Raw genomic sequence first — 23,972 nt, forward strand, 5'->3', positions numbered from 1 at the left:
GCGCACGCGCGGCCCCAACTCGACGCACTGCCTGGGTAGAACCGTCCCCCACCGAACAGCTCGACCCAGAACCACCGCAAGCGTACAGCCCTTACACTACGTGCTGCAGAAGCTTCTCCCAGTAGGCCATAGCTGGGAACCCGAAGCACCCAGTATCTCTTTTAGGCAGACTTTCTGTTTTATTACGTTCTTTAGGAAGCTTTCTCTAACAAAAAATATGTCTGTGACCCATCCCAGAATGTCAAGGTCCATTTGCTCCCTACCACACCGACTTTCTCCTGAGCTGGAGCTGCTTTCAGTAGACACATTTGTCCTTATTTGCAAGGAAACCCTAGGTCCTACAAGGCAAGCCCATACTTAGGGCACTACCACTGCTCAGACCAAGACTAACACTTGTCCCTATATGTGGCCAAGGCTGGGAGCTCTAACCAAACAGCCCTGGATTGGATTTGAGACAGCAGGGCCTCTGGTGCAGAAACACCAGTCAAGGCACAGGAAGAGCCACAGACAGCCACCTGAAGGTAGGACTGACTGCAGCTTGGATAAGGGAGGGGATGTATTCCCGAGGGCAGTGAAGGTGACAGACCAATGGGATGTGTAACCGTGGCAACCCCTTCAAGTATCATTCAACAGAGAATCTGCTGCCGCCAAGCTGTGATGGCAGTTATTCCTGCCTGATGGGCCTCTGCGGGGGAATGCAGCTGCCTACAGTAAGCAGCCTGCCCAGATGCTTGGTGGGACGGCAGGCCAGTAGGTTGGGACTGTAGCAGGAGGCAAAGGCCTCACTTTTCATGGTTGGGGGACATTCTGGGGCAGAGGAGTACCCACCTGTCCCAACTCAAATGACTGGTGTGTGGATTCCTGTTAGGGTGTCTCTGGTGGTAGGAGGCCATGTTACAAGATCAACTCTGAGCCCAACAGTCCATCCCCTCAGCTTCCGGGCAGGCTGAGACCTACGGCTATTCCTTGCTTGTAACATCCAGGCTACACATAAAGCCTAGGTTCCCAGCGGAGCCAGGCAGGCTGACTGGGCTGTTTGGAGTGTGGGGCAGTAAGGAACCAATAGCAAAAGCTGCGTCCCTGGGGAAGAAACAGACATGTGCACTGGAGCCCTCTCTCACATGCCCCACCTGACACGGATGGATGCTGACATTACTGTATAACTCATCCCAACTGGACCTTCCTCAGCCATTAACCAGCATGACTACTGAGGCCTCAGAATAGGGACCCAGGAACGGGGGAGACAGAAGGGTCAGGTGACATTTCCAACCCACACAAAAACAGTAGTCACATTTAGAATCATTGAAGAAAAGCCATTTTTCTGGAATTAGAGAGAGGGCTTGGTGGTTAAGAGCACTTGCTGCTTCTGCAGAGGACCTGGATTTGTTCCCAACACCCACGTGGTGGCTCACAATCCTCAGTTACTTCCAGTTCCAGGGAAATCTGACACACTCAGTTGGCTTCCATTGGCACCAGGCACACACACATAGTGCACTTACATATATGCGGGCAAAACAATCAAATTCATAAAAATGAGCATATTACTAAAAGAAAGAAAGCAGAATTGAGAGATCAAAATCTAAGGAAAAGACAAATGAAGTTTAATCAAGAAACCCAGTTCCACTTGCTCTGCAGCTGGTACCACGTGGGTAAGGCTCCACACCTGATGGAAGGGTGGGAACTCTGTGGCTATCAGGTCCCTCCCTGATTTGACCACCACCTCTTACCCCCGGCATGTCCACTGGCCATACAGAACCAGGAAGAAGGGAGCACCCTGAGAACGTCAGGTCCTGGTCACCAACTTCCTTTACAGCCTAGCCCCTAACACACAATACTCCCTCCAAGGCTAAGGCCTCACACCTGGCACCAGGACTCTCAGGCGAAGCAGGACAGGCCTATAATAGGGCAACAGATTTTTGGAAGCCAAGATCTAGATATCAAGTCCCTGAGCAGGAACCCACATCAGCCCCAGGGACCCTGTAGCCAGCCACATAGACATTACACCACCAGGCCTTTAAAAGCCCATAATCCTGTCATGTGGGCCCACACAAGACACCACGCTGTGCTGTGCCTGGGGGCAGGAGAGGTTCATGGGTCCTTTGTCATCGGCTCTTCACTAGGACCCTGTATAGTGAGAAGCTAAGGACAGCAGCCACCGCAGTCCCCACAGCCACCAGCATTCCTCGGAGCCAGAAGGAGGTGGGGTGCAGCTCTGTGTGCACCATGTGTCTGTGGAAAGAAAAATACTCAAGGCATGTGCTAAAACCTCACTGTTGAAAACCTCTGTCCCAAGCAGCCAAAGAAGTATACCCAGCATAGCTCTCTGGCCCACAGGCCCCACCCTACAGCTCTGACACCTTTGTACCCAGATGATAGACTAAGCCCCACCCACACTGGGGCTGTGGTAGGCATACTCACGGGAAAGTGGCCATGGTAGCAAGTTGGGTAAAGACATCTGTACTGGGCTGGGCTGGTCCCAAGCAGGAGAACGAGGCTGGGGCAGGCAGCCGGTGCCTACGGCAGAACTCAGCTGGTGACAGGCCTGGGGGGCCAACACCTTCAGGGAGGTCAGCTTTGGAGGAGATAAACAGGCAGGGGGTCTGCCCATCCATGTAATAACGCTGCCAGGAAAGAAAAACAAATTGAGAGCTGAGCTTGCTGCCTTACCTAACTGTCTGGGACCCCACAGGACCCTAGCTCAGGACTTGCCTTATATATGGTAGCACAGTGCACAAAGGTCTTGGGATCACTGCTGTCAAACATTAAGCAAGCAACATCACAGGTAGTGTCTAAAGAGGTGTCCAGAAGGCTGTCAGCATTCACTTCACACAGCTGCGACAAACAGTAGCATTAGTGGCCTTCCCAAGGCTGGGTCCCTCAAGGGCCACCCTGAGATATCTCCATTAGGAGGAAGAATGGGCACATGGGTGTCACAGGTCTACCCTTCAGGCCCTCACTCACAATCAGGTACTTCTCCTGTCCGCTGACCCGCACTGTATTGATGGTATGCATGGGGGATTCCTCAGGGAAGTCCCTGGCTTCCTGTGTGGACAGTAGGGACAGTTCTCTGTAGTACCCTTCCTGCCCCCTTGAGTTCCCAGGTAGGGGCTGGGACCTCCATAATTCTCACCCCAAGGCTGTGGCCAAGGAAAGCTTGCAAGAAGGCTGACTTGCCCACTCCTCGGGCTCCCAACACCTTACACATGAGAACACTGCGCTGTGTCTGCCCTTTCTCCTGGTCTAGCCTCTTCTCACGGGTAACTGTAAAATGAGCTCACGTGAGGAGGCTGGCTATCAAGAAGAGCTGGGCTAGCCCCAGGGGCCAAAAAAGCATTCACCCACCTGTGATAGCCTGTGCCTGGGAGTCCTGCTCACAGAGGGTAGGGTAACCCAGGTAGCCAAGGTACGCAAGGCATTGCTGGACATCCAAGTAGGTCACCAGGCTGGGAGTAAAGGGAAGCACAGAGCTAAGCAGAGTAAGACGGGGTGGGGAGAGGAACAGACAGGCAGATACGGACTGTACTTACGTCCACTGGCAGAGATATCCACGCAAGGACAGACAGCCAGCCTGAGTGGGGACTGTGTATAAGAGTTCAGGGCCCCATGGAGCAACTGAGAACACACTGAAAAGACTCTGGAGTTCCGTGGGTGAGAGGACACCATCATGGTCCTATAGGCAAAGGAGCTATAGTGACATGTGCTTGGGGGAGGGGTGGTGGCAGGGGGCAAGTGGAGTAATGTGCTCACCTGGTCATGCTTCTCAAATACCCGCTGCACAAACTGGTAGCCACGATGATTGAGCTCTGTGCTGCAGCCAGGGGGTATATGGAGCCTGTGGAGATGCACTTTAACTGTCACAGTGCAGAGCCTGTCTGGGCAGTCAGGCACTCCCAACAGAACCTCTAGTTACATGGTTGGGGCAAAGCAAGGGGAGTAGCTAATGAGTGTGTGTTGAGAGGCCAAAGCTAGAGTCCCCAGGTCACAGGATCTACCCCAAGAGTATAAACACCACTCCTTGCCAGCCTACAACTCACGGTGGACAGAGGTAGTCAGGTGTCAGCTCCAGTGAGTCACTGTAACCGAAGCGCCGGAGGATGGTCCACGTGGTCTCGTGCCGGCCACGCTGGATGAAGAGTGTGTTCAGGAAGAGAAAGCCTGTGGGAAGGTGGAAGGTTAGTACTTGGCCCTGCCACTCCCCACACATCAGGGCATAAGGTGACGTCTGCCTCACCTTCTAGGGTCAGGTGGTCATCCTGCACTCCACCTGCCACATTCTTGCACACTACCCTCTTCACATCCTCCAGGGCCTGTGGGGCCAGCGGATGGCCAAAGCAGGACTTCTGCCTCCGGTAAGAGAGTGCTTCAGATCAGTCAGCTATCCTGATGACCCTCTTACAAGGGCAGCTAGGGTGTCGGGGCAGGGTCACACCTGGAAGGCATTGAGCTCCTCGTCGCTGAGCATGTGGTCTAGGTCCTGATCCGACAGCCTGAAGATGCGTGTGAGCGCTTGGGCGCATGCAGGTCTTAGCTGCAGGGACACAACAACAAGTGGCCCTTTTCCTGGCCACCCTGTTGGCACACCCATTCATGTGCTCTCCTTATCCAACACCCCATGTGGCCCTTGGGATGAGTCTTGGGGAAAAGAGGGTGTGGCCCTCGCCCACTCCTTACCTGTTTGGCCTCAGGGTCATAGAGCGGGGCGGTGGGATGCAGAACGGCCTTCTGAGCATAGTAGAACAGCTCTGAGATGTTCCTCAAGTGCTTGGCTGAACACTGGACAAGGGTGAAGACAGGCTCAGGAGGGGCCCTGCTTCAGGGCCTTACCACAGCCCTCCTCTTTAACCTCCCTGCTCACCTCCACGCAGGTCTCTATCTCAGGAAACTGGCTCATGATGGGCAGCACGGTCTCCATGGTACTCCCTGGCCGCAGGTCTGACTTATTGCCTACCAGGATGATGGGCAACCTGGGAGAGAGGCCATGATCACCAGGGATGGGGCGCAGGCGGGCTCTAGTCCCCCTAGTTGAGGCCCTGCTGGTCACCTGGGCCCTGTTGCCGTCCGGCCATTCACCAGGGGGATCCACTTGGTTCGGATCTGAAAGACAAAAAGTGTAAGTGTGAGGCAAGGACATGCGCATGCTCACCAGCCCATGCTCTTCCAAGCTCTCAGAGAGCAGGATAAAGCTGGTGGGAGACTGCAGATGCCAGACAGAGGCTTGTCTGACCCCAACAGCTGCAATCTCCCCAAGGAGGCTGGGGTATAAGGAGAATGCTCCCGAGCTAGAAAGTATGAGGTTTCCTGAAAGGCTCAACAGATAAGAGGCTGCCCAGGTCAACTGTCAATTAAGCCAAGCACTAGCAGCAGGGGTTAAAATGCACAAGGCCCTCCCTTCTTGCTTACCTTCTCAATGGTGGCCTCCTCAGACACATCGTACACCATACACACGACGTTTGCCTAAGGGAAAGCAAGGTACAGGGTGAGCTCAGTCTGCCTGCTCACTACGGACAGCATGGGCCAGATTCTTACAGCAGTATCGGCAGGGCTCTGAAGCCCAGAAAGCCCACCTTTGCCAAGCCGGCCTCTCCCTGCCAGCACTCTAAGAGACACCAGACCCTAGCACCATGGCTCTAGTCAGCACATCCTTGTCTTATGACAGACCCATCACACCCGAGCTGGGTCTCTCACTTTCTATATCAGTACAAGCAGCAAGGATGCTGCAGAGGAAAGCAAGGAGACACTGCACCCTGACCAAGTGACCTGCACCTGTAGGGCTCAGAGAAGGCTAAAGGACTGCATTCAGGAACACAGTAATTCTGGCAACAGGGAACGCCTAATTAAGATGGCACCCACTACAGCCTAAGGGAGGAAAGGTACTGGGGAAGGGATCAAGGAAAAGCAATAAAGCACGCATATCCCTGCTCCCCTCAGACGCTGGGAAGGATCACTAACGATAGCACTGGCCAGGTCCTAGTTCCCAGAAAACTGTGATCTGGAAAAGCCAACAGTACTCAACCTTGAAGGTCACAATTTAATTATCAGGGTCAAGCACAGTCAGTCACCTAATCCAGCCCACAGACAAGGAAGCCGATTAAGACTAGGTGGCAGCAAGCTGGGACCAAGGAATCGGGCTGTGTACCCACGGGTCTGCAAGATGCACCGCACCTTGTGGATCTCCTCCTGAAGTTCCTCCTCTGTCTGCTCCGCTTCTAGAAGGAGAAAGAATCCTATGTAGAACAGATGTTGCGCTCGATTCAGACCGGCTGCAGGCTCAATACACACCGGCTGGGAGATGACATTTGGAGATACCTGAGTAATCCACGATATGGGTGGGCACCTTCTCCGGGGTGACATCGGCGGGGATGGTTATCTCCTCCGCACGAGCAGGAACCTGCAACAGGTGGGTTAGTATTGAATGTAGAGCGCGGCTGCCCAGAGCCTGGCATCCTCCCCGAGTGTCCAGTCCGCCCCGCGCACCTCCTCGGGAAACTCCTCGCCGACCAGCGACAGGATAAGAGAAGTCTTTCCCACTTGGGCTGCGTGGGGAGAGGGAACAGTAGTTAGGAGCACGGCCGAGGTCACGGCGACCCCACCCGTCTTCCAGCGGCCCCAGCGCACTTACCCTCGCCCAGCAACAGGATGCGCACATCGCGCCGCATGGCTGCTGCCCGCAGCAGCACCCCGAACCCACCCCTCCTGGCCCGGAGCGGGCCAAGCTGACCCAATCCCAACCCCAACCCCAACCCTCTCCTTCAACCCGCGCAGGTCCCCGCACTTCCTGTCTTCAGTACCGCCCTCATCCAAACTTCCGGTCCCGCCCACGCAGCACCAGCAAGTGACTGGGCTAAGGAGTGGCGACTGCCAGTTGAGTGTTCCTGACACTGCAAGTGGTGCAAACAGTTCTCTTAGCCCCAACAAGCTTCTCAGGTGGACAGGACAGTGGAGAGCAAGTCTGGACAACGGGGTGGATTGTGGGTAGGGCAAAGGGTGAGCTCAGGCCAGAAGTGATGCAGAGATACAATTTATGGGACAATAAAACAATGTATCGATATAATAAATGCCAGTTTTTATTTACTTAATCTGTACAGTAAAAACAATAAAACAAACTTCATGTGAAAAACAACACAGTATGCCAAGTCTTCTGGGGGTCCGGGGAGTGGTTCTGAGGACCAAATCCATGCTTCACAGATTCTAAGCCATTGCCACACCTTCAGGCTCCTTAAATCTTTTCAGATTTCACCCAAATTCCAAACAATGCAGTTCTGAAGTCTGTCCCAGCCATCCTGACTCGGCATAGAGCAGTCTACAGTTTGGCTTTCTGCCTATGTTCCTAACTCAGGGGCTGGTGACTTCCCACACCAGGATCTCGTTGTGAGCAGCTGTGAAGAGCAGTTTGCCAGACGGAGTGAACCTACACAGGTGCACCGAGTCATCATGGCCTTCAAAGTCCTGGACAGTCCCTGATGCACAGTCTAGGAGCCTTAGCATGCATTCTGTGGGCAGATGACAGGGTGGGAGGACCAGGCAGCACCCAGAGGGATTCCCAATCCTGTGTCCCTGGCTAACTCAGTGCTCTGAGCACTGATACCAGGAAACCTTGCTGAGGGGAGGGAGTAGGACCATGATGTCTACACCCCCACACCTGCTATGGCTGAGGGCACCAAAGCTGCCCTCCCTCTGCCCCAGTGCAGATGCTGCAGCTGGTGACCTTAGGCCTCCCTTTGGGGCTGTGTCCGCTCTCCTTCAGCGATGAAGGAAGAGTGGGTGAGCCAGTTTGCCACTTCCCAGAATACTGTGTATACACCAGCACTCACCAGCAAAACCAACCACCATGAGCTGAGCCCCTGGGGACAGGCTCAAGGACATGGCAAAGAAGGGCAGAGGTGTCTTCTGTACCACCTGTAGGAAGACAGTGTGACACTGAGGTCTCCTGTTAGAGACACAGCCCAGGCTCCATGGCCTTATGACTCTGCGACACACAGCCCCCGATGCCCACCTACAGTGCAGGATCTATTGCGTACAGACCTGCTTTTGACGGAGGCTGTAGAAGACTACCTCTTCATGTGCACCAAGGCCCACACACACCAGTATTGCCCTATCCCAAGGGCAGAAGGCGGCAAGAGAGGGGGGCAGGAGGCCCGGAGCCTGTGGAAAGCAGTGTGTTGTGCTGAGCTGTGCAGGCTCCAACCCCCACCTGTATGCCCGCGAACTCTTACCTCTGAGACGGCAGGTGCAGGAAAGCTCAGCCATTCCAGCAGCTCACAGCGGTCCCGGGGCCAATCAGAGGCCCAGATGCTGACACGCTGGTCCCCACTTGCAGCCAGCCATAGTTCTACACCCTCTACCCCAAGGTCTCCATACTGGGAGAAATGAGGGATGTGAGAAGCCTGCCCATAGCACCCCAAACCCCTCCCCACCATCCCCTGAGGTTGCCTTACTTCTTTGCTCGTGCTCTGGATAGCAGAAATTGGAGCACCACGGTGGTCACTGAGCACACGGAAGGTCATTCCTGTGCAGGGGTGGCTTATAGCCACAAGTCCGTCCTTATCTCCAGATAGGATGGTCTGACCTGTGCCAGATGGAGACTATGATGCCATTCTGTGAGCCCAACCCCCGGCCTGGAAGTGTGGTGCAGGCTAGATGAGGTGGGCACATCCTCTGTGGCCGCATCTCCTCACCGTCAGTGGAGAAGGCAATGGCTGTCAGGGCGGCCCGGTGGGGGTGCATCTTGAGTTCCATCGCAGTACGAGAGATGCTGAAGACTCGAAGTGTGCCATCGCTGTAGCCGGCCACCACCTGCTGCTGCTCTGGGAGGCCACAGGACGGGGGCGTCCATGCAAGGCAGAGGCAACTCTAGTGTCACATGAAGAAGGGAAAACCAGCATTTCCCCAGGAAGGTGACAGAGGGAAGAGAGCACATGACCCACTTCCCAGATCTCTCTACCTACCTGGTTCAGCACCTGAAACTGGATCACCAGCTCCATGCTGGCCAAAGACCACACCCTCACGCTTCCATCCTCGCCACAGGTAGCACAGTGAGATTCACTGGGGCTGAAGACCACCTCGTTTACCTGTGGGACCCCCGGACAGTTGAGGGGATGCCCATCTGGGCCTTTCCTACTCAGATCTCCAGACCAGGCAGTCCACACAGGAACAACTGTCTTTTGCCCAAGCCCACTTGGCCCAACCACCTCCATGTGAAGTGCATGCTGCTCCCTACGCTTAAGGGGAACTTGGAAAACCTTGGGAAACACTGACAAAACCTAAAGTATATAATGTGACCACATGTCTCCGGCAGGCTATAGACTAGAAGAAAAAGCACGAGCCACTCGGCTGCCTCCAGCGCTCACAGCTTGAGTAGCTCTGTGGCGTTCTATTCAGGCTGTTGAATGTCTTGATGGAGAAAACATGTGTACCTCGTGGGCACCACTGAGAATCAGGATTTTTAGAGACAGGTGGCACAGATGCCATGAACCAGTGAAATTCAAAGTGTAAACTGAGTCATATCTCTTGGAGAAAATCTAAGCTTAGGGCTGCTCAGGGGCCCTAGGTCCCATTGCCAGCTCCTGGGCTCATGAGGGTTGTATCATAGCCTCTGGGCCTGGAACGCTTGTCTACGCTTAGTGCTAGAAAGCAGTCAGGACTGCCAGCACAGCTAAGGGTCAAACTTCTGTGGCGGGGAGAGCATACTGGCTGTTTGAACAATGGGAGACTGGCCATAGAAAAGACAGAAGAACTGAGACACAACCTGGATGAACCTGGAAATCTGATGGACTATGAAGGGAGCCCACACATGGCCACAAACACCATCTATCACAGGTCTGTCAGGCAAGAATAAATCCAGATAGTCCTAGCAAATGACAGGCCTGCCTAGACCCGACCACATCTGAAATCTCCAGACCAGTTGCAACTGCATATGAGCAGATCCAACTAGAACCTGGTGGGGCTGCCAGGACTCCACAGTAGGATCCTGATGATGTCAGCAGAACCAGCCCATGAGAAGTGCTAAGCAAGTGATGTGGGTTCTTTAACAAGAACAAAAAGAAAAGACTGCAGAGTCAGTCTATACTGACTCAGTATATACAATGCCTGGACCCAAGAGACCCCCACTTGAATCTCCCTAAAGTGTTACTCTTCAGACAGGGTGATTGTGGGGTGGGGGAGGGGCAGTAAATGGGCTTGGTGCCCTAGCCTACCCTGCCTGGGGGTGGAAATCCCGTCTTCCTTCGCAGCCCAGTGAGCTCACCTTGGTCCTGTGGCCACTGATAAGGCGGGTACTAGTGCCCTCTGTCCAGCTGATGTACCAGATCGTGCCAGCTGTGGTGCCCACTACACCCATGTCCATGCCACTGTCAAAGCTGGCACTCACAACAGCCCCATCCAGGGTCAGCTCACGCTCCATGAAAACAGAACTGGACCTAAGACAACAGGGAAAGGAGTCTTGAGGCTACAGACACGAGCCAGCTGAGTCTGCCAGGTAACAGGGAAAGCAGCAGCCATTAGTCTGGTACTCTGGTCTCACCAGTAAAGGAACCAATTCGACAGAGCCAGGGATTTTAAGCTTCTTTCCACTTGGTCTGCAGCCTGCGAGGCCCATGCTATGCCTGAGTGTATCCTCAAGGAGGGGCTCAACTAATGACAGATATGTAGGGCAGCCCTTGTCTGAGAGCTGTGCTACAGAAGTGCTGGCTTGCAGGATCCATCAAGAACTTGACACTTTGCAGCCAAAACCCAGGGGAATGATGCGGTACCGAGGCCCATGGCAGCTCACCTGGCACTTGAGCCTTTGTGCCTCAGCTCTGGCACAACCCCAACAGCCCAAAGGCGCAGCCTTCTTGTGTTGCTCCCACTGACCAGTCTAGAGCCTGAGCACAGCAGCACTCCTAGAAGACAGGGTGGGTATGAGATGCCATTTCCCACACTGTGACAGCCAGCACAGCTGGAGGGCCACTCACCAATCTCGCCATCATCAGCCTCCCAGGCCAGGAAGCAGTGGCCAGTGCCAGTATCCCAGACACAGACCTGGCCAGAGCTGGAGCCGCAGTAGAGCAGAGGGCTGGCCCCATAGCACAGTGAGGTCAACTCGGACGCCCCCAGTTCTTCAGGGACTGGTTCTTGGTGTACCTGACAGAGCACAAGTGTGGCTGTGGGTCAGAGAGGTCCTCAGGCAACCAGATTCCATCCTCTCAAGCTGCCAGTGGATGGAGAGATAGCTCAGTGGTTAACAGTACTGGCTGCTTTTCCAAAGGGCCCAGATTCAATTCCCAGTGTCCACATGGCAGCTCACAACTGTGAAACTCCACTTCAAGGGGATCCAGCACCCTCACACAGATGTACACACAGGTGAGACACAATGCACATAAAATAACATCTTAGCCAGCAGCTTGGTACCTGAAAGCTGGTGTTTGCCCCATGGTGCTGCAGGAGCCAGAAGGTAATGGCACTTGTGCCCACACAGACGAGCTCACTGGCATCCCACGGGTTAAAGGCCACGCCATGCACAGGCTCCAGGAGGCGAGTGGATGACAGGAGTTCATAGGTGGCCATGCTCCACAGGGCAAGGTTCCGGTCAGCATAGTCCCCTTGGGACATATACAGGGATGTCAGGCATAGTCCAGCCACCAGGGCTCCTAGAAGTCTGCCCTTTCTCTCTTCCTCAAGCCTACCTACCCAATGTTACAAGGAACTCATCATCTGGTGAGAAGGCCAGAGCCTGCACAGCTGTGTCATGGTGGGAAAGGACGTGCCGACAGAGGCCCTTGGCAACATACCAAATTCGGATCTGGCAGCGGGCAGCTGTGTTGCCACAGCAGGAGGCAGAGGCCAAGACCTGCAGGCCAGAAGGTGAGTGGTCAGTAGAGACAGCTACCATGCCTGCCCTTGCTGAGCTGGTAAGCTGGGATGTGTCCTGCGTGCTGAACTACAGCCACATTCTACTGTACACTGTGCCCCTGGACACGAACAAGGTATGCACCTGGCCATCCTGGTTGAGTGCCAGTGTAGAGATCTCCTGAGGATGGCCAAGCCAGTGCTGCTGGGTGCCAGAATGCAGGTCCTCCACTACCACCAGGCGACCACATGTGTAGGCAAAGAAGCCTATAGGTAAGGAAAACGCCAATATCTCATCACCATGGCAGTCAAACCTCATGGGGCTTTGGCATAACTAGAGCATGTGCCAGTGCCCTACACTCTAGAAGCTTCAACTGGCATCTAGTGTGTGTTTGCTGTGGAGGACCTCCCCTAGAGGATGAGACTGGACACTGCAGTCCTACCTGTGTCGGGCCTCCAGACCATGTTGGCCCGCCCATTCCCATTGTAGCCCACAACGGCCTTCAGTCGCAGCTGCTCTCTGCCAACGGGAGGGAAGGCGACACTCTGCAAGGAAGCAGACCCAGAAAGCTGGCAACCAGCATAGCTGGTCTCCAAACTACACAGGTAAGCTGCTAAGAGATACACAAAGAGCGGTCAGGTAAGGGACCTGGGGTATAAATAGAGAGGTGGGGAGGATCCATGAGAGAGGAACTAGGAACTTGATGCTCGGAATACTGAGGTGGCAGAGAGGGACAGCTGCACCACTGAGAGACAGAGGTAGGATCAGCAGAACCAGGAAGTTGAGTACATATGCTACAGGATAGAGGATGTGTGGGCAGGATGTAGTGGAAGCTACCCTGGGGAAGACAGAGAGAGCCCATGTTCAGGAGTCTATCTTTAGAAACCCCTAAGGTGGCGTGCTGCCAACCTTAACCCGTGTAGAGGCCTTATATCGAGCTGTGAAATGCTTGTAGGAGTCTGGGCGGGTTGGCAGCCCAGCCTTTCTGCTCCGAAGGTTCCATTCACCTGAAAGAGAAAGCACAGGACACTGAACTGCCTACTACCATCAGAGATCCCTCCCCAGACACAAAGCCACCCAACCCTGCTAGGCTGAGAGCTGTGTCCCAACCCACCACAGGTCTATCAGGATCCCCAGAGTCCTGGAGGTGACCTCAACTCATCTTTCAGGAAAGATTACTACAAGCCCCAGAAGTGGCCTGGCGGAGGTCTCCGTCCCTGCCTGCAGCCACTGGCTTACTCAGTTGGTTGTGGTGACTGGGAAGCTCGGCATGTGTCCAGGAGCTCTTTGCAGCCTCCTGGGGGGCATCCCCAGCTCCACTGGCCTCCTTCTCCACGAGCACAGGTGGGGTTGGGTCCTGGCCTTGGCGGAATGCCTCACAAACATGGTTCTCCTCACAGAGTCCTTCCTCATCAGAAGTGGAGAAAGTGCCTAGGGGTAGGACCAAAAAGAGAAAGAACAAAGCCAGAGTTGGTGGTGCATGCCTTTAATCCCAGCATTTGGGAGGTGGAGACAAGTAGATCTCTGTGAGTTTGAGGCCAGCCTGGTCTATATGGTGAGTTCCAAGATAGCTAGAGCTGTCTTGAAAGTGAGACAAATGTATATACATATACAGTATCTGCTCCAGAGCCTGCTCCTCCCTGGCTCTCAGTGAGGATACTCGTTTGCTGCTGGCAGCCACTGGCCGGACCATTACAATGTGGGATTATCTAACACAGGCGAACCCCAGCTGCCAGGTACGTGCTGTGGTCAGCAACGGGCTATGGCTCCCACATATGACATAGGAGGACATAGACACAGTGAGAGCCTGTCTTGAAAGAAAAAAGAAAGGAAAAGAAAAACAGCTACCTGACCTGACACCACTGAGAACCAGCACCCAGGCACACACTGTGACTATGCACACCCAGACCTGCCGAGGACCCCAACCCTTACCAACACTGCCTTCAAGAAGCCTGTCATGGGTACTCAGTGGGGGCGGTGTTGCCTGAGATGGTATGGGCACTTGCTGCCGAGGGAGTCCACTGGCCCCAGATGCCAGGTCCTCCAGCTGCCCTGCACTGGAGCCTAGAGATAGAAAGACTATGTCAGAGCTGGGCATGTCAGGTATGTCTCTGAGGGAGGAGGTCTCATCAGGTAGGCATAGGAGAGGAGATGATGCCACTTGCCCAACATGACCCCTAACCCAGTGTCAGCTCCAACTAACATGATCATGCCCTCTTTATCCCGCTAAGCTTGGATCACTCACCGGCCTCATGCACTGGGGATGCCTCAGGGTCATCTCTGAGAACAAGAGAAGGTGTCAGGGGCCAGCCAGCAAAAGGACCATGCAGACATGGTGAAGGGTAGACACTTGCCTCTCAGGGGTGGCCAGGATGTCCCAGAGGAAGATGGCATCCCCCACACTGATGACCTGTAGCTGATCAGGTGTGAAGGCTACAACGTGCACAGGCTCTGAGTGGCCAATGTATACCTAGGAGCAGTAAGCATCATATACAGGGACCCAGCGCATGCCCAGGATTCTGTGCTCCTGGTCTCTAGGTATCCCCGGGTAGCCTTTGGCCTCAGCAAGCAGAGGGTTCTACACATCACCTTCCATCCTTCCAGTCCCTGCCTTCCCTTACTTGCTCCACCAGGGTCTCTGCAGCCACCCATGGGGAGCCATAGCCCGTTGCTGACCACAGCACGTACCTGGCAGCTGGGGTTCGCCTGTGTTAGATAATCCCACACTGTAATGGTCCGGCCAGTGGCTGCCAGCAGCAAACGAGTATCCTCACTGAGAGCCAGGGAGGAGCAGGCTCTGGATCGGACACTAGATAACTAGAATAAAGCGTTCTCAAAGATATCCCTTTGTGATGGAGCAGCTGGCACTAGGGGCAGCCCACTACTGCCTGTAGTGCCCTGACTCACCTCCCGGATTGTGTATCCTGACACAGCATCCAGTACCACAACCTTGTTAGAGGATGTGGACACCAGCAGATGGCCTGAGTTCTCGGGGCTGAAGCAGACGGCCATAGCCCAGTCCAGGTGGTTGCTGGCCAGGTTGAGGGTGCTGACATCAACATGGAGTAGCTAGGGGGAAAGTGACCACTAGCTTCCAACCCAGGGCTAGGGAAGTGGCTTTAGAAGCCCCCACCTGGGTGCCCAGACATAAACCCCACATAAAAAGCTGAGCTTCTGGAGAGCATGGTGAAGCCAGGACCTGTAGCATCACGGCTAGGCCCTGGACTGCCCCGGAGCAACTGTAGCTTCTTACCTATTCCTGGACACTTTAAACCTAGATAGGCAGAGCCCCTGGCTTAGGAGTCCCCACACTCACCTCATCCAAGGATGCCGACTCCACAACTGTCACCATGCACTTGGAGGGGCCCACAAAGGCCAGCCGGCAGCTGTCTCCACTGACTGCCAGGATATTGGGGTTGGGGCGACCATCCTGACATACCATATTGGCTGTAGCAGCACAGGGCAGGGGGTCAGTGGGTTTGGTGGGATACATTTAATCCCATCTCCCCTGCAGCGAACACTGACCCTCTACAGCTTGCACAGAGCTTATACTTCAGGTCTCACAGGCTGTATCACACGGCCACTTGGCAGGCTAAGTCAAGGAGGAGCACCGGAGGTACAGATGCCCTTTGAATGGGTCTCTCCCAATTGCTTTCCTACTGCCCAGGCTGCCCTTACTGAGCCTTGCTTGTAAGGAGGGCTCAGAGACCCCCTCCTTGGTGGGAGGCACATGGCACAATACAGACCCTGAGTGTAGAGGGGATGGCTGTGTCCTGTCCTGATTTTTTTTTTTTTTTTTTTTTTTTTTAAACTTGACCAAGTCAGAGACATCTGGAAAGAAAATACCTCTATCAGATTGGCCTGTAAGCAAATCTGGGAGCATTTTCTTGATTAATGGATGACTGATGTAGGAGGGCCCTGCTCATTTGGCAGTGCCACTTCTGGGCAGGTGGTCCTGGGTTGTGTAAGCAAGGCAGGCTGAGCCAGCCATGGGGACCAAGTCAGTAAGCAGTACCCCTCCATGGCCTCTGCTTCAGTTCCTGCCTTCAAGTTCCTGCCCTGACTTCCCTGGATGGACTGGAAGCTGTAAGGTGAAATAAACTTTTTCTTCCCCAGCCTGCTTTCGGTCATAGTCTTTACCGTAGCATAGAAAGCTAACCAAGGAGCTCCCCAGTGCCTTGGAACAGCGTGAGTGGCTAGGAGGCTGACCTGCCACACGTAGGACGCAGCATCTGGAAACAGCACAGCTGTACTGGACTAGGGAGCCCTGAGAACAGGAGCTGAACAGGAATCTGCCGTCAGGGGTGATGACCAGGCTGGTGATGGCCCCTCGGTGACGCCTGCACCACACATGGGACACTCACTGACCTTCGCCCTGGGAGCCAAGATGTGCTTTATGGTGGCACTGGCTTTCCTGCAAAGGGTCCTCCCCACGTGGGATCCCACCGAGCTCCTCAGCTTCCATAGTCACTGATGGTGTCTGTTTAGCCCTCGTTCCCCGGAAACACTCACGTGTGTTCTACCAGGACTCCAGAGTTCTCCAAGCTGAAGGAACGCACAGTCCCGCTGCTGAAGCCACAGAAGAAGTTTGGCATTGTGGGGTGGAAAGCAACGGCACAAGGGGTGTCCTCAGAGGATGAGAAGTCAAAGAGCTGGAGGAAAGAGGCCACCATAAAGGGTGGATAGGGACCAAGAGAACGCAAGGGACAAATGTGCCCCATGTGTTCCAGAGACTGGGTTGGAAGGACCAAATTCCCTGTGGATCCCCTGCCCTCAACTTTTTGGCGTGACATCTGGACCTATCCCCTGCCTGCCTTTTGCCACTCCCCACCTGCTGTAGGGTAGCCAGATCCCAGATGCGGACAGTGTGGTCAAGGGACACAGTGGCCATTTGTCCCCGGTTCTGTTCTGTAGAAAGCGCCAGCACTGGGGCCATGTGGGAGCGTGCCAACACAGTATACTCCCGGGAAGGAACATCCAGGAAGCCCAGGTGGCCTGAAGTGGTGGTGGACAGCACACGCAGGCCATCGGGACTGAAGGAGATTGAACTGACAGGGCCATCGTGTTCTGTGGGAAAGATGGAGCAACAGCCGCTGGGGCCCAGCAAGCTTGAAAGATGACTCCAGGAAAGCTCATAGCACGCTACCACACACACTATGTGGGCACTGAGGTACCCAAGACACAGACCACTTGTTCCAAGGTCTCCAGGGTTCTGAGAGTATCATGCCCACTAGCCACTGCCCCCAAAGCCCCTGTGAAAGCAGACTGTGGAGAGTACTGGTGTTGCTAGGCAGGCAGGTTCAGGGCAGCTCCCTCACCCCAGAACTCACTGTCCAGCCCAGGAAGAGTACTACCAAAAAACCAAAGGATCCCAACCTTCCCTGTGCCAGGGCCAGCTCTTCCCAAACTAGAGTAGACAGACGTCTGCAATCTCACCGGCCTCTAGAAGCACTGAGGAGAAGTCCAGGGGCCAGAGTCGCAGGTAGCCATCCTCAGAGCCCACAGCACATGTGGCAGTAGAGACACTGAGGCTACTGATAGCAATGCCGGACCCTGAAAAGGGCAGCCATCAGCACCTCTACGTGATGTCACTTCCCCGAGGAATGGGTGCACACCTACCCATGCTGAAGTTCTGCTTCTCGGTGAGGGGAACACCAGGGGACTGTGCCGGCAGCAAGCGGCGGACATGCTGCACAGCCATGCGCTGGTGGTCAATCTCCAGGATGTGACCACTGTGGCTGCACACAAAGCTGCAAAGGGAGGGTGGAGTGAGGTAGGCACTCAGGGTAAGGGGTGGGCTGGGTAAGAACAAAGGCGGGGACTCACAGCATGCTGGCCGAGGGCACACAGTGGCCATCCAGCGCCTGTGCAAAGGCAAGGTCAGTGAGCTCCAGTGAACAGTACTCCCCCAGGTCCACAGCGCAGGATCGAAGTACACCACCCCGCAGCCGCCAGAGCCGCACACTGCCCCGACCACATGATGCCATCCTGTGTGTATGGAAGAGTAAGCAAGGTGGGGCAGAGAGGCTCAAGGCCCAGACCTTGTCCCAGTACCACAAAGCCTGGCCACATCACCTTGATTCATCAAAAAAGGCAATCCGGAAGGTCTGAACGTCAAAGTCAGCATGCACCTTTGCAAGAACCGTCACCTCACCGCCAAGGCCCACCTGGTCTGTGTTCCAGGCCACCACCACCTGCAACAAATGCAGAATGAACTCCAGGTGCAGACATCAAGCCCTGCAAGAGCTCTGCCTAGCCCTGCCCTGTAAGGACTAGCTGAGCTCCCAGCCCCTCAACAGGCAGGGGCTTGTATAGAGATCAGCCCCTGAACATCAAGTTCAGAGTCTCCAGAGTGCAGCAGTAGCTGCCTATAGAGATAAGCAAAACCTGACTGAGACTGGGGTATTTTTAAGTGGCAGAGCAATTGGCTAATATGTAAGGCCCTAGATTGGATTCCCAGCATTCTGAGAAAAAAAAAAGCCGAAGGTAGCCCACACGAAAACAATGGGTCAGTTTAGAGCAGCTAAATGCCTACAACTCTGCCAACACTGAATATGTATATACAGATTTAGTGTATGTAACCTTGGCTGGCCTGGAGCTTGCTATGTAGACCAGACTGGCCTAGAGAACGGCCGACCTGCCTCTGTTTCTCCAGGGCTAGGGCTAAAGAATGCACCACCGCCGGGCAGTGGTGGCACAGGCCTTTAAACCCTGCACTCCAGAGGCAGAAGCGAACAGATCCCTGTGAGTTCAAGACCAGCTAGGTCTACAGCATGAGTTCCAGGACAGCCAAGTTTACACAGTGAAATGCTGTCTCGGGGAGGAAAAAATAAAACCAAAGCAAAGCAAAACAAAATAAAGGAATGTGCCATCATGTTTAGCTCATCTTGATTCCTCTTTTTAAAAAGCCTCTATATTTATTAGCGATGGTCTAAATGTGCACCATGTATGTACAGTGCCAATAGAAGGCAGAAGTGGGCACTGGATCCCCGGAGACTGGAGGCACAGACAGCCTCCATGCTGATATTTGGAACTGAACTCCAGAGGCCTCTGGAAAGACAGCCAGTGCTCTTAATCACTGAGTCATCTCTCTGGCCCCCATCTTAAAGCAAGACATACATACTACTTTAATAAGCAGAAATAAACAAAGATAAGAGTTTTAGAAAGCAAAGGCTGAGCCAGGGAGTGGTGGCATATGCTTTTAGTCTCAGAACTCAGAAGGCAGAGACAGGCAGATCTCTCTGAGTTCGAGGCCAGCCTGGTCTACAGAGTGAGTTCCAGGACAGCCAAGGCTACATAGAGAACCCTGTCTCAAAAAACCAACAAAACCAAACGAATAATCAAACAGCAAACAAACAAACAAAAAAAGCAAGCAAGCAGAAAAGGCTGGCTGGAGCTCACCACCCAAGCAGCAGGCCCCGCCTCCTGTACCAAGCTTATTGACACATTACCGTCCTCCCATGTCTGTCCTTGCCCACACCGCAGAGGAGCGCCCCACTGCCAGAGAAGCTGTAGGTGTGGAAGATGAGGTTAGCAGTTTCTCAGCACTTCCCACTCCCGCTGCTGGCCCGCACCCAGGCTACTGCACCTGAGGGAGCAGATGGTGTGCAGTGGGCTTCTGAAGAGAGACAGGCATCCCCCAGTCTGGAAGTCCCAGAGACGCACCATGCTGGGAGGCTGCACCTGAGCTGAGGCTAGCACTGTATCACTGCCATTGAGCGCCAGGGCAGAGACCTGGAGATGAATAATAAGGAAAAAGGGAAAAATTGTACGGCCTGCAGGTTCGCCTCTCCCTGCCCAGGCCCAGCAGGCATGTACCTTGTCGGTGTGGCCAAGGAAAAATCTCTGCTGTCCAGTGTCAATCTGCAGGACGATTATGACTGCATGGCAGGGGTAAACAACGGCTACACCATCTTTGGTCCACAGGGCCTAACATATGAGGGCCAGGACCAAAATCACCCACAGAAACCCAGCCAGGTCCCTCCTGGGGAGTCTGAGGCACACATGTACACACACGTACACACACACACACACACAGGCATGTGGCCACCCAAAGAAACATCTGTTTCCCCATCACAGGCATTCATGGGAAGACAACTAAAGCCTCTTCACCATAAAAGACTGGTGATCTTGGTAGCAAAAGATCAAAGACCCAGAGACAATGCCCAGAAGAGCCTAGAGAATGCCCAGAAAGGAGGGAAACACCACTCCTTTCTAACAGGTCTTTCCTAGAGGCCCATGGCATATGTTGGAGCTGACTTCCCACATCACACCCAATTCCAACATATCCAGTCTGGATCAGAGAGCCACACTCACACAAGGTCTAGAGCTATAACCAGGGCTGAAGAGATGGCTCAGCAGTAAAGACAGCTTACTACTCTTGCAGAAAACTCACATTGTACCCCAAGGTCCCACATGGTGGCTCACAACTGTCTGTAACTGCTGTTCGGAGGGTCTGATTCCCTTTCTGATCTCTGTGGGCTTCTGCATACATGTGGGAAGCGTACACGTACACATAAAATAAACAACTCTTTATGGGACTAGAGAGATGGCTCAGCAGCACTTGGTTCCTTTTACGAAGGGGCCTGGTATGTAGCTTTGGCTGTCCTGGAACTCTGTAGACCAGGCTGGCCTCAAACTCACAGAGATCTGCCTGCCTTTGCCTCTGAGTGCTGAAATCAAAAGGCATGTGCCACCATCACCCGTCTACATAAAATAATCTTTTGGGTCTTGGGTCTTTGGGAGCCCTTTAATCCAGCCATTGCCTAGCAGGTCTTATCAAGTGAACAGGGGGCACCCATGACCTGAGAGCTCATATTAGTTCTTGGGAGTGAGCAGATGTGGGCAGGGCAGAGTTTCTTGAGGACCATAGGAAAGAAAGTGTCCAAGACGGGACTAGAAATCTTTCTAAAACTCACTCATACCACCCAATGGAAAGTGTTCTGGAAACTGCCTTGAAACCTCACCCATTGGGTGCTGTGACCCCCAAAGCCGATGACTCCCTTGAGCCTAAGGACTGGGTCTGGGAGGAAGACCTGAAATAGGAAAACACAAAGTGAGACTCGTGGAAGTCACTCTATCCCCACCTGTGCTGCCTCTGGAAAGAAAGAAAGAAAGAAAGAAAGAAAGAAAGAAAGAAAGAAAGAAAGAGAGAGGAAGGGAAGGAAGGAGGGAGGGAGGGAGGGAGGGAGGGAGGGACAGACAGACCATGGGATGGGGAGCTCTTGCTAGCAGCAGTCTTCTGGATGTCACAGTAAAGACTCCGGAAACCCCTGTCCTTTGACAGACTATCTGCAGTGACCCTCAGAGTTGGCAACAGGAACAAACCCATCTCTATTCATCAACAAGGTACACCCTTGCTCAATGTACGCAGGACTAGCCAGCCCTTCACCTCACTAATGCCCAAATGCCTTCAGGTGGGCACTCACCTTACAGGAGCCAATGTCCTCAAGGGCCATGGGCACTCCAGATGATTTGTCAGGAAGAACGTGTCTCCCACCGGCCACCATGTGTGCATCGGTAATCTCATCCCAGGCTGGAAGACGTTGGCCATGGATGCCGGAGGCACTTACACTGAAGACTTCTGGATATTTGGTCAGGCTGGCCTCTGGAAGGCGACTGGGTGCTGAAAGGACCTGGCATGGCTGTAATGGAACATGTGCCATCAGCACCCTAGGGCCACCGGTCCCCAGCCCTTTCCCAAGTGCACTCACCAATGTAGGGCTAGATGTCTGGGCCACAGGGGACCTACTGCTCAGCAAAGGTTTGCCAAAGACCACTGGATGAGGCAGGCGCTGTGACACATGCCCTAGGAAGACTTCAAGGGAGCAAAGAGCCAGAGTGGGGCGGCAAGAGGCCCATGAGAATGCCAGACAAGGTGCAGGGGGGCTCCCCTCACCCACTCTATAGATGCTACACCACAAATGCTACCATCATTCTACCCTAAACCCTGGCAGATCCTCTCCCAACAAGAAAGCATGGGGATCAGATGCTACATCACAGACCTTAAATATGACTCGAACCTCAGAGGACCACCAGCTAGACCCTTCTCTGTGCCCACCTCCAGGCTGCCCGAGGCACGTAACACCTGTACCCTCCATGCTACTGAACCCCACTCAGGGTGCCCCTATACTGTTGCCACCAAGTTCTATGCGCCCTGTAGAACCACAGCCCACCTGCCTCTGGAGGAGAGCAGTTCTTCTCAGCCTGCTCATCAGGTGCCTTTGAGCCGTCATTTGGAAACCTCATGGTGGCAAACACAGGTAGAAGCAAAGTCAGTATCTGGGGACTGAAGACCACCTGGCCCCTCACCACCTGAGGTCCAGAGCTGCTCACCGAATGTGGATGTAATGGTCATGCCAGCTCTCCCCTTTTGGCACTGGGAAGGCCATTTCTCGAGGCATAGGGTTGACTGACAACTTTGCACGCCGGGCCTCAGTGATGGTGACAGCTACAACAATCAGGGCTGTTGTAGATCGAGGGACATTTGTCCTATCCCTTCCCACCCCAAGCAAGATGCAATACCAAGTATCTGCCACTCCACCAGTGCTCTTCCTGGAAGTGGGAGCCCTGGTGCATGGCTCTCTGAAATTGTTGAGTGGTTCTCATCTGCCAGCTAGCGGGAGGGTTCTAGCTTTCAGACTGGGATGGGGCATGAAGTGTGGGCCTCACCAGGGTCAAAGCACAGATCACTGGTGTAGAGGTTTCTGACTAGCAGGCTGGCACACAGCCTGATGCTCTTAAGATGGCCATAATGCCGGCTCAGGTAGAACATCAGGATGTCACGCAGGTCCACCTGCAGGCAGGTCCAGCGGGCACGAGGAGGACGTACACCTGCCAGGTCTGCAGAACAGGTGCGAGGTCAGCACCTACCATCAACCTCTCAGTCCCATCCCCCAGCTGTCCTCAGAGCCACACAGAAGCACAAGGCCAGCTGGGCCTGTACTATCCTGTTCTAGGCCTTCATTCAAGCTGTCCCTCCCGGACCAAATGTCACCACCTCTCCTGGGTGTCTTAGTCTCGAAGGCAAAGGGGAACTGAAGCCATGTTGCGGAGGACTTGAACTCCTTAAAGAGGTTGGAGAAAGACACACGGATGACCTGGCAGTCCTATGAGGCAGAGCAAGGCCATCAGATGAAGATTATGGGGGCGGGGGGGGGGGGGAAGCAGCAACAAACACCCAGCCCTCCTTCCAAGCTGGGCACCTTGGTGGACAAGTCCAAGTGGATGACAAAGTGCTTGGTAGGCAGGGGCCGGAAAAGCACATACAGGTACCGCCCAGTCAGCCCTAGAGACTGGGTGCTAGTTCTGGGGAGCTGGATGTAGTTGCTGGCAGATACAGATCCACGGATGCGATACACGGCGCTCTTCAGGACCTTGTCCTAGAAAGAGAGAGGAGCTGCAAACGGCGCAAAGCTGGAGGACAGTCACAGTGCCCACTGGGAGATTTCTCAGGAGCAGGAAAGACCCCCGCGGTCAGTACCGTCACCACAGACACATCTCCCTCTTTGCTGGACCGTTTCCACTCATCCACCCTGAAGTGTCTGAATACATTGAGGAAAGGGTGCTGCCAAGCTGCAAGAGAAGGGACGCCGCCTGAGCACCGGTCTTGGGCAGCGCGCCGCGACCCTCCACCTCCGCCCTCGAGACGGGCTTCTGCACGAGGTCCAGTCAGTGACGCAGCGGGGACCTCGGACCCGGGACTCCCGGGACGCGAGACCCGACAAGAGCGCGCCTCGCGCGCGCCGCTGCCTCCGGCCATGGCGCTACAGCTCGCGCTTCCCGCCTCAGCTGACGCTGTCTTACGCAAAACACGCAGCACGGCTCCTAGCAACAGCCGCCTGGCAACGCGCGTCACTTCCGTCGCCGCTACGGCGACGCACAAAACTCCCGGAGCTGCTTAGCTCCGGGTTGACTAAAAGACCCTCACCCAGCCACCACAAGGTGGCCCACAACCATCTGTAGTGGGATCCGATGCCTTCTCCTGGTGTGTCCAAGGAGAATGACAGTGTACTCACATACATAAAATAAACAAATAATTAAAAAAAAAAAAGACCCCCCAAGTCTTGCTTGGGCTCGCCCTGGCCATTTCCTCCGCTGTTGCCTTCTGCTTGGGCCTCTGCGGCCACGCCCAACCGGGGCCTCA

The 23,972-nt window shown here is 54.4% G+C and overlaps 2 protein-coding genes across 3 annotated transcripts; both read right to left on the minus strand.

Moving 5' to 3' along the window:
- Nucleotides 1-1,580: 1,580 nt before the first annotated feature.
- Nucleotides 1,581-6,778, minus strand: Rhot2 (ras homolog family member T2). The gene is made up of 19 exons (XM_034507916.2): nucleotides 6,620-6,778; nucleotides 6,475-6,533; nucleotides 6,307-6,388; nucleotides 6,163-6,206; nucleotides 5,401-5,454; nucleotides 5,042-5,094; nucleotides 4,856-4,964; nucleotides 4,672-4,773; nucleotides 4,430-4,528; nucleotides 4,232-4,340; nucleotides 4,035-4,155; nucleotides 3,748-3,832; nucleotides 3,528-3,670; nucleotides 3,343-3,443; nucleotides 3,131-3,261; nucleotides 2,962-3,042; nucleotides 2,710-2,832; nucleotides 2,419-2,621; nucleotides 1,581-2,229 (listed from the first exon to the last, which is right to left on the minus strand). Exons 1-19 carry the CDS (start codon nucleotides 6,654-6,656, stop codon nucleotides 2,103-2,105), a joined length of 1,863 nt encoding a protein of 620 aa, XP_034363807.1. The 5' UTR covers nucleotides 6,657-6,778; the 3' UTR covers nucleotides 1,581-2,102.
- A 264-nt stretch (nucleotides 6,779-7,042) lies between these two features.
- On the minus strand, nucleotides 7,043-23,622 carry Wdr90 (WD repeat domain 90). 2 transcript variants are annotated; one of them, XM_076937101.1, is made up of 41 exons: nucleotides 23,310-23,622; nucleotides 23,032-23,208; nucleotides 22,827-22,935; nucleotides 22,499-22,669; nucleotides 22,163-22,277; nucleotides 22,003-22,070; nucleotides 21,541-21,644; nucleotides 21,256-21,471; nucleotides 20,794-20,862; nucleotides 19,646-19,756; nucleotides 19,416-19,561; nucleotides 19,279-19,336; nucleotides 17,903-18,021; nucleotides 17,654-17,815; nucleotides 17,447-17,577; nucleotides 17,264-17,380; nucleotides 16,659-16,894; nucleotides 16,340-16,479; nucleotides 16,037-16,167; nucleotides 15,144-15,274; nucleotides 14,735-14,896; nucleotides 14,516-14,644; nucleotides 14,182-14,297; nucleotides 14,073-14,107; nucleotides 13,760-13,891; nucleotides 13,067-13,258; nucleotides 12,737-12,834; nucleotides 12,270-12,372; nucleotides 11,972-12,093; nucleotides 11,668-11,827; nucleotides 11,389-11,579; nucleotides 10,953-11,121; nucleotides 10,769-10,880; nucleotides 10,244-10,415; nucleotides 8,946-9,068; nucleotides 8,676-8,850; nucleotides 8,436-8,566; nucleotides 8,214-8,357; nucleotides 8,023-8,142; nucleotides 7,812-7,896; nucleotides 7,043-7,490 (listed from the first exon to the last, which is right to left on the minus strand). In XM_076937101.1, the coding sequence occupies exons 1-41, from the start codon at nucleotides 23,586-23,588 to the stop codon at nucleotides 7,333-7,335; spliced, it is 5,619 nt and encodes a 1,872-aa protein (XP_076793216.1). In that variant the 5' UTR covers nucleotides 23,589-23,622; the 3' UTR covers nucleotides 7,043-7,332. The 2 variants fall into 2 exon arrangements, with proteins under 2 accessions (XP_076793216.1, XP_076793215.1); XM_076937100.1 differs by having other exon boundaries at nucleotides 7,184-7,490; nucleotides 22,163-22,292.
- Between the last annotated feature and the right edge of the window lie 350 nt (nucleotides 23,623-23,972).

This window comes from Arvicanthis niloticus, chromosome 6 (genome assembly GCF_011762505.2).
Source record: "Arvicanthis niloticus isolate mArvNil1 chromosome 6, mArvNil1.pat.X, whole genome shotgun sequence".
In the NCBI taxonomy this organism is placed as follows: Eukaryota; Metazoa; Chordata; class Mammalia; order Rodentia; family Muridae; genus Arvicanthis; species Arvicanthis niloticus.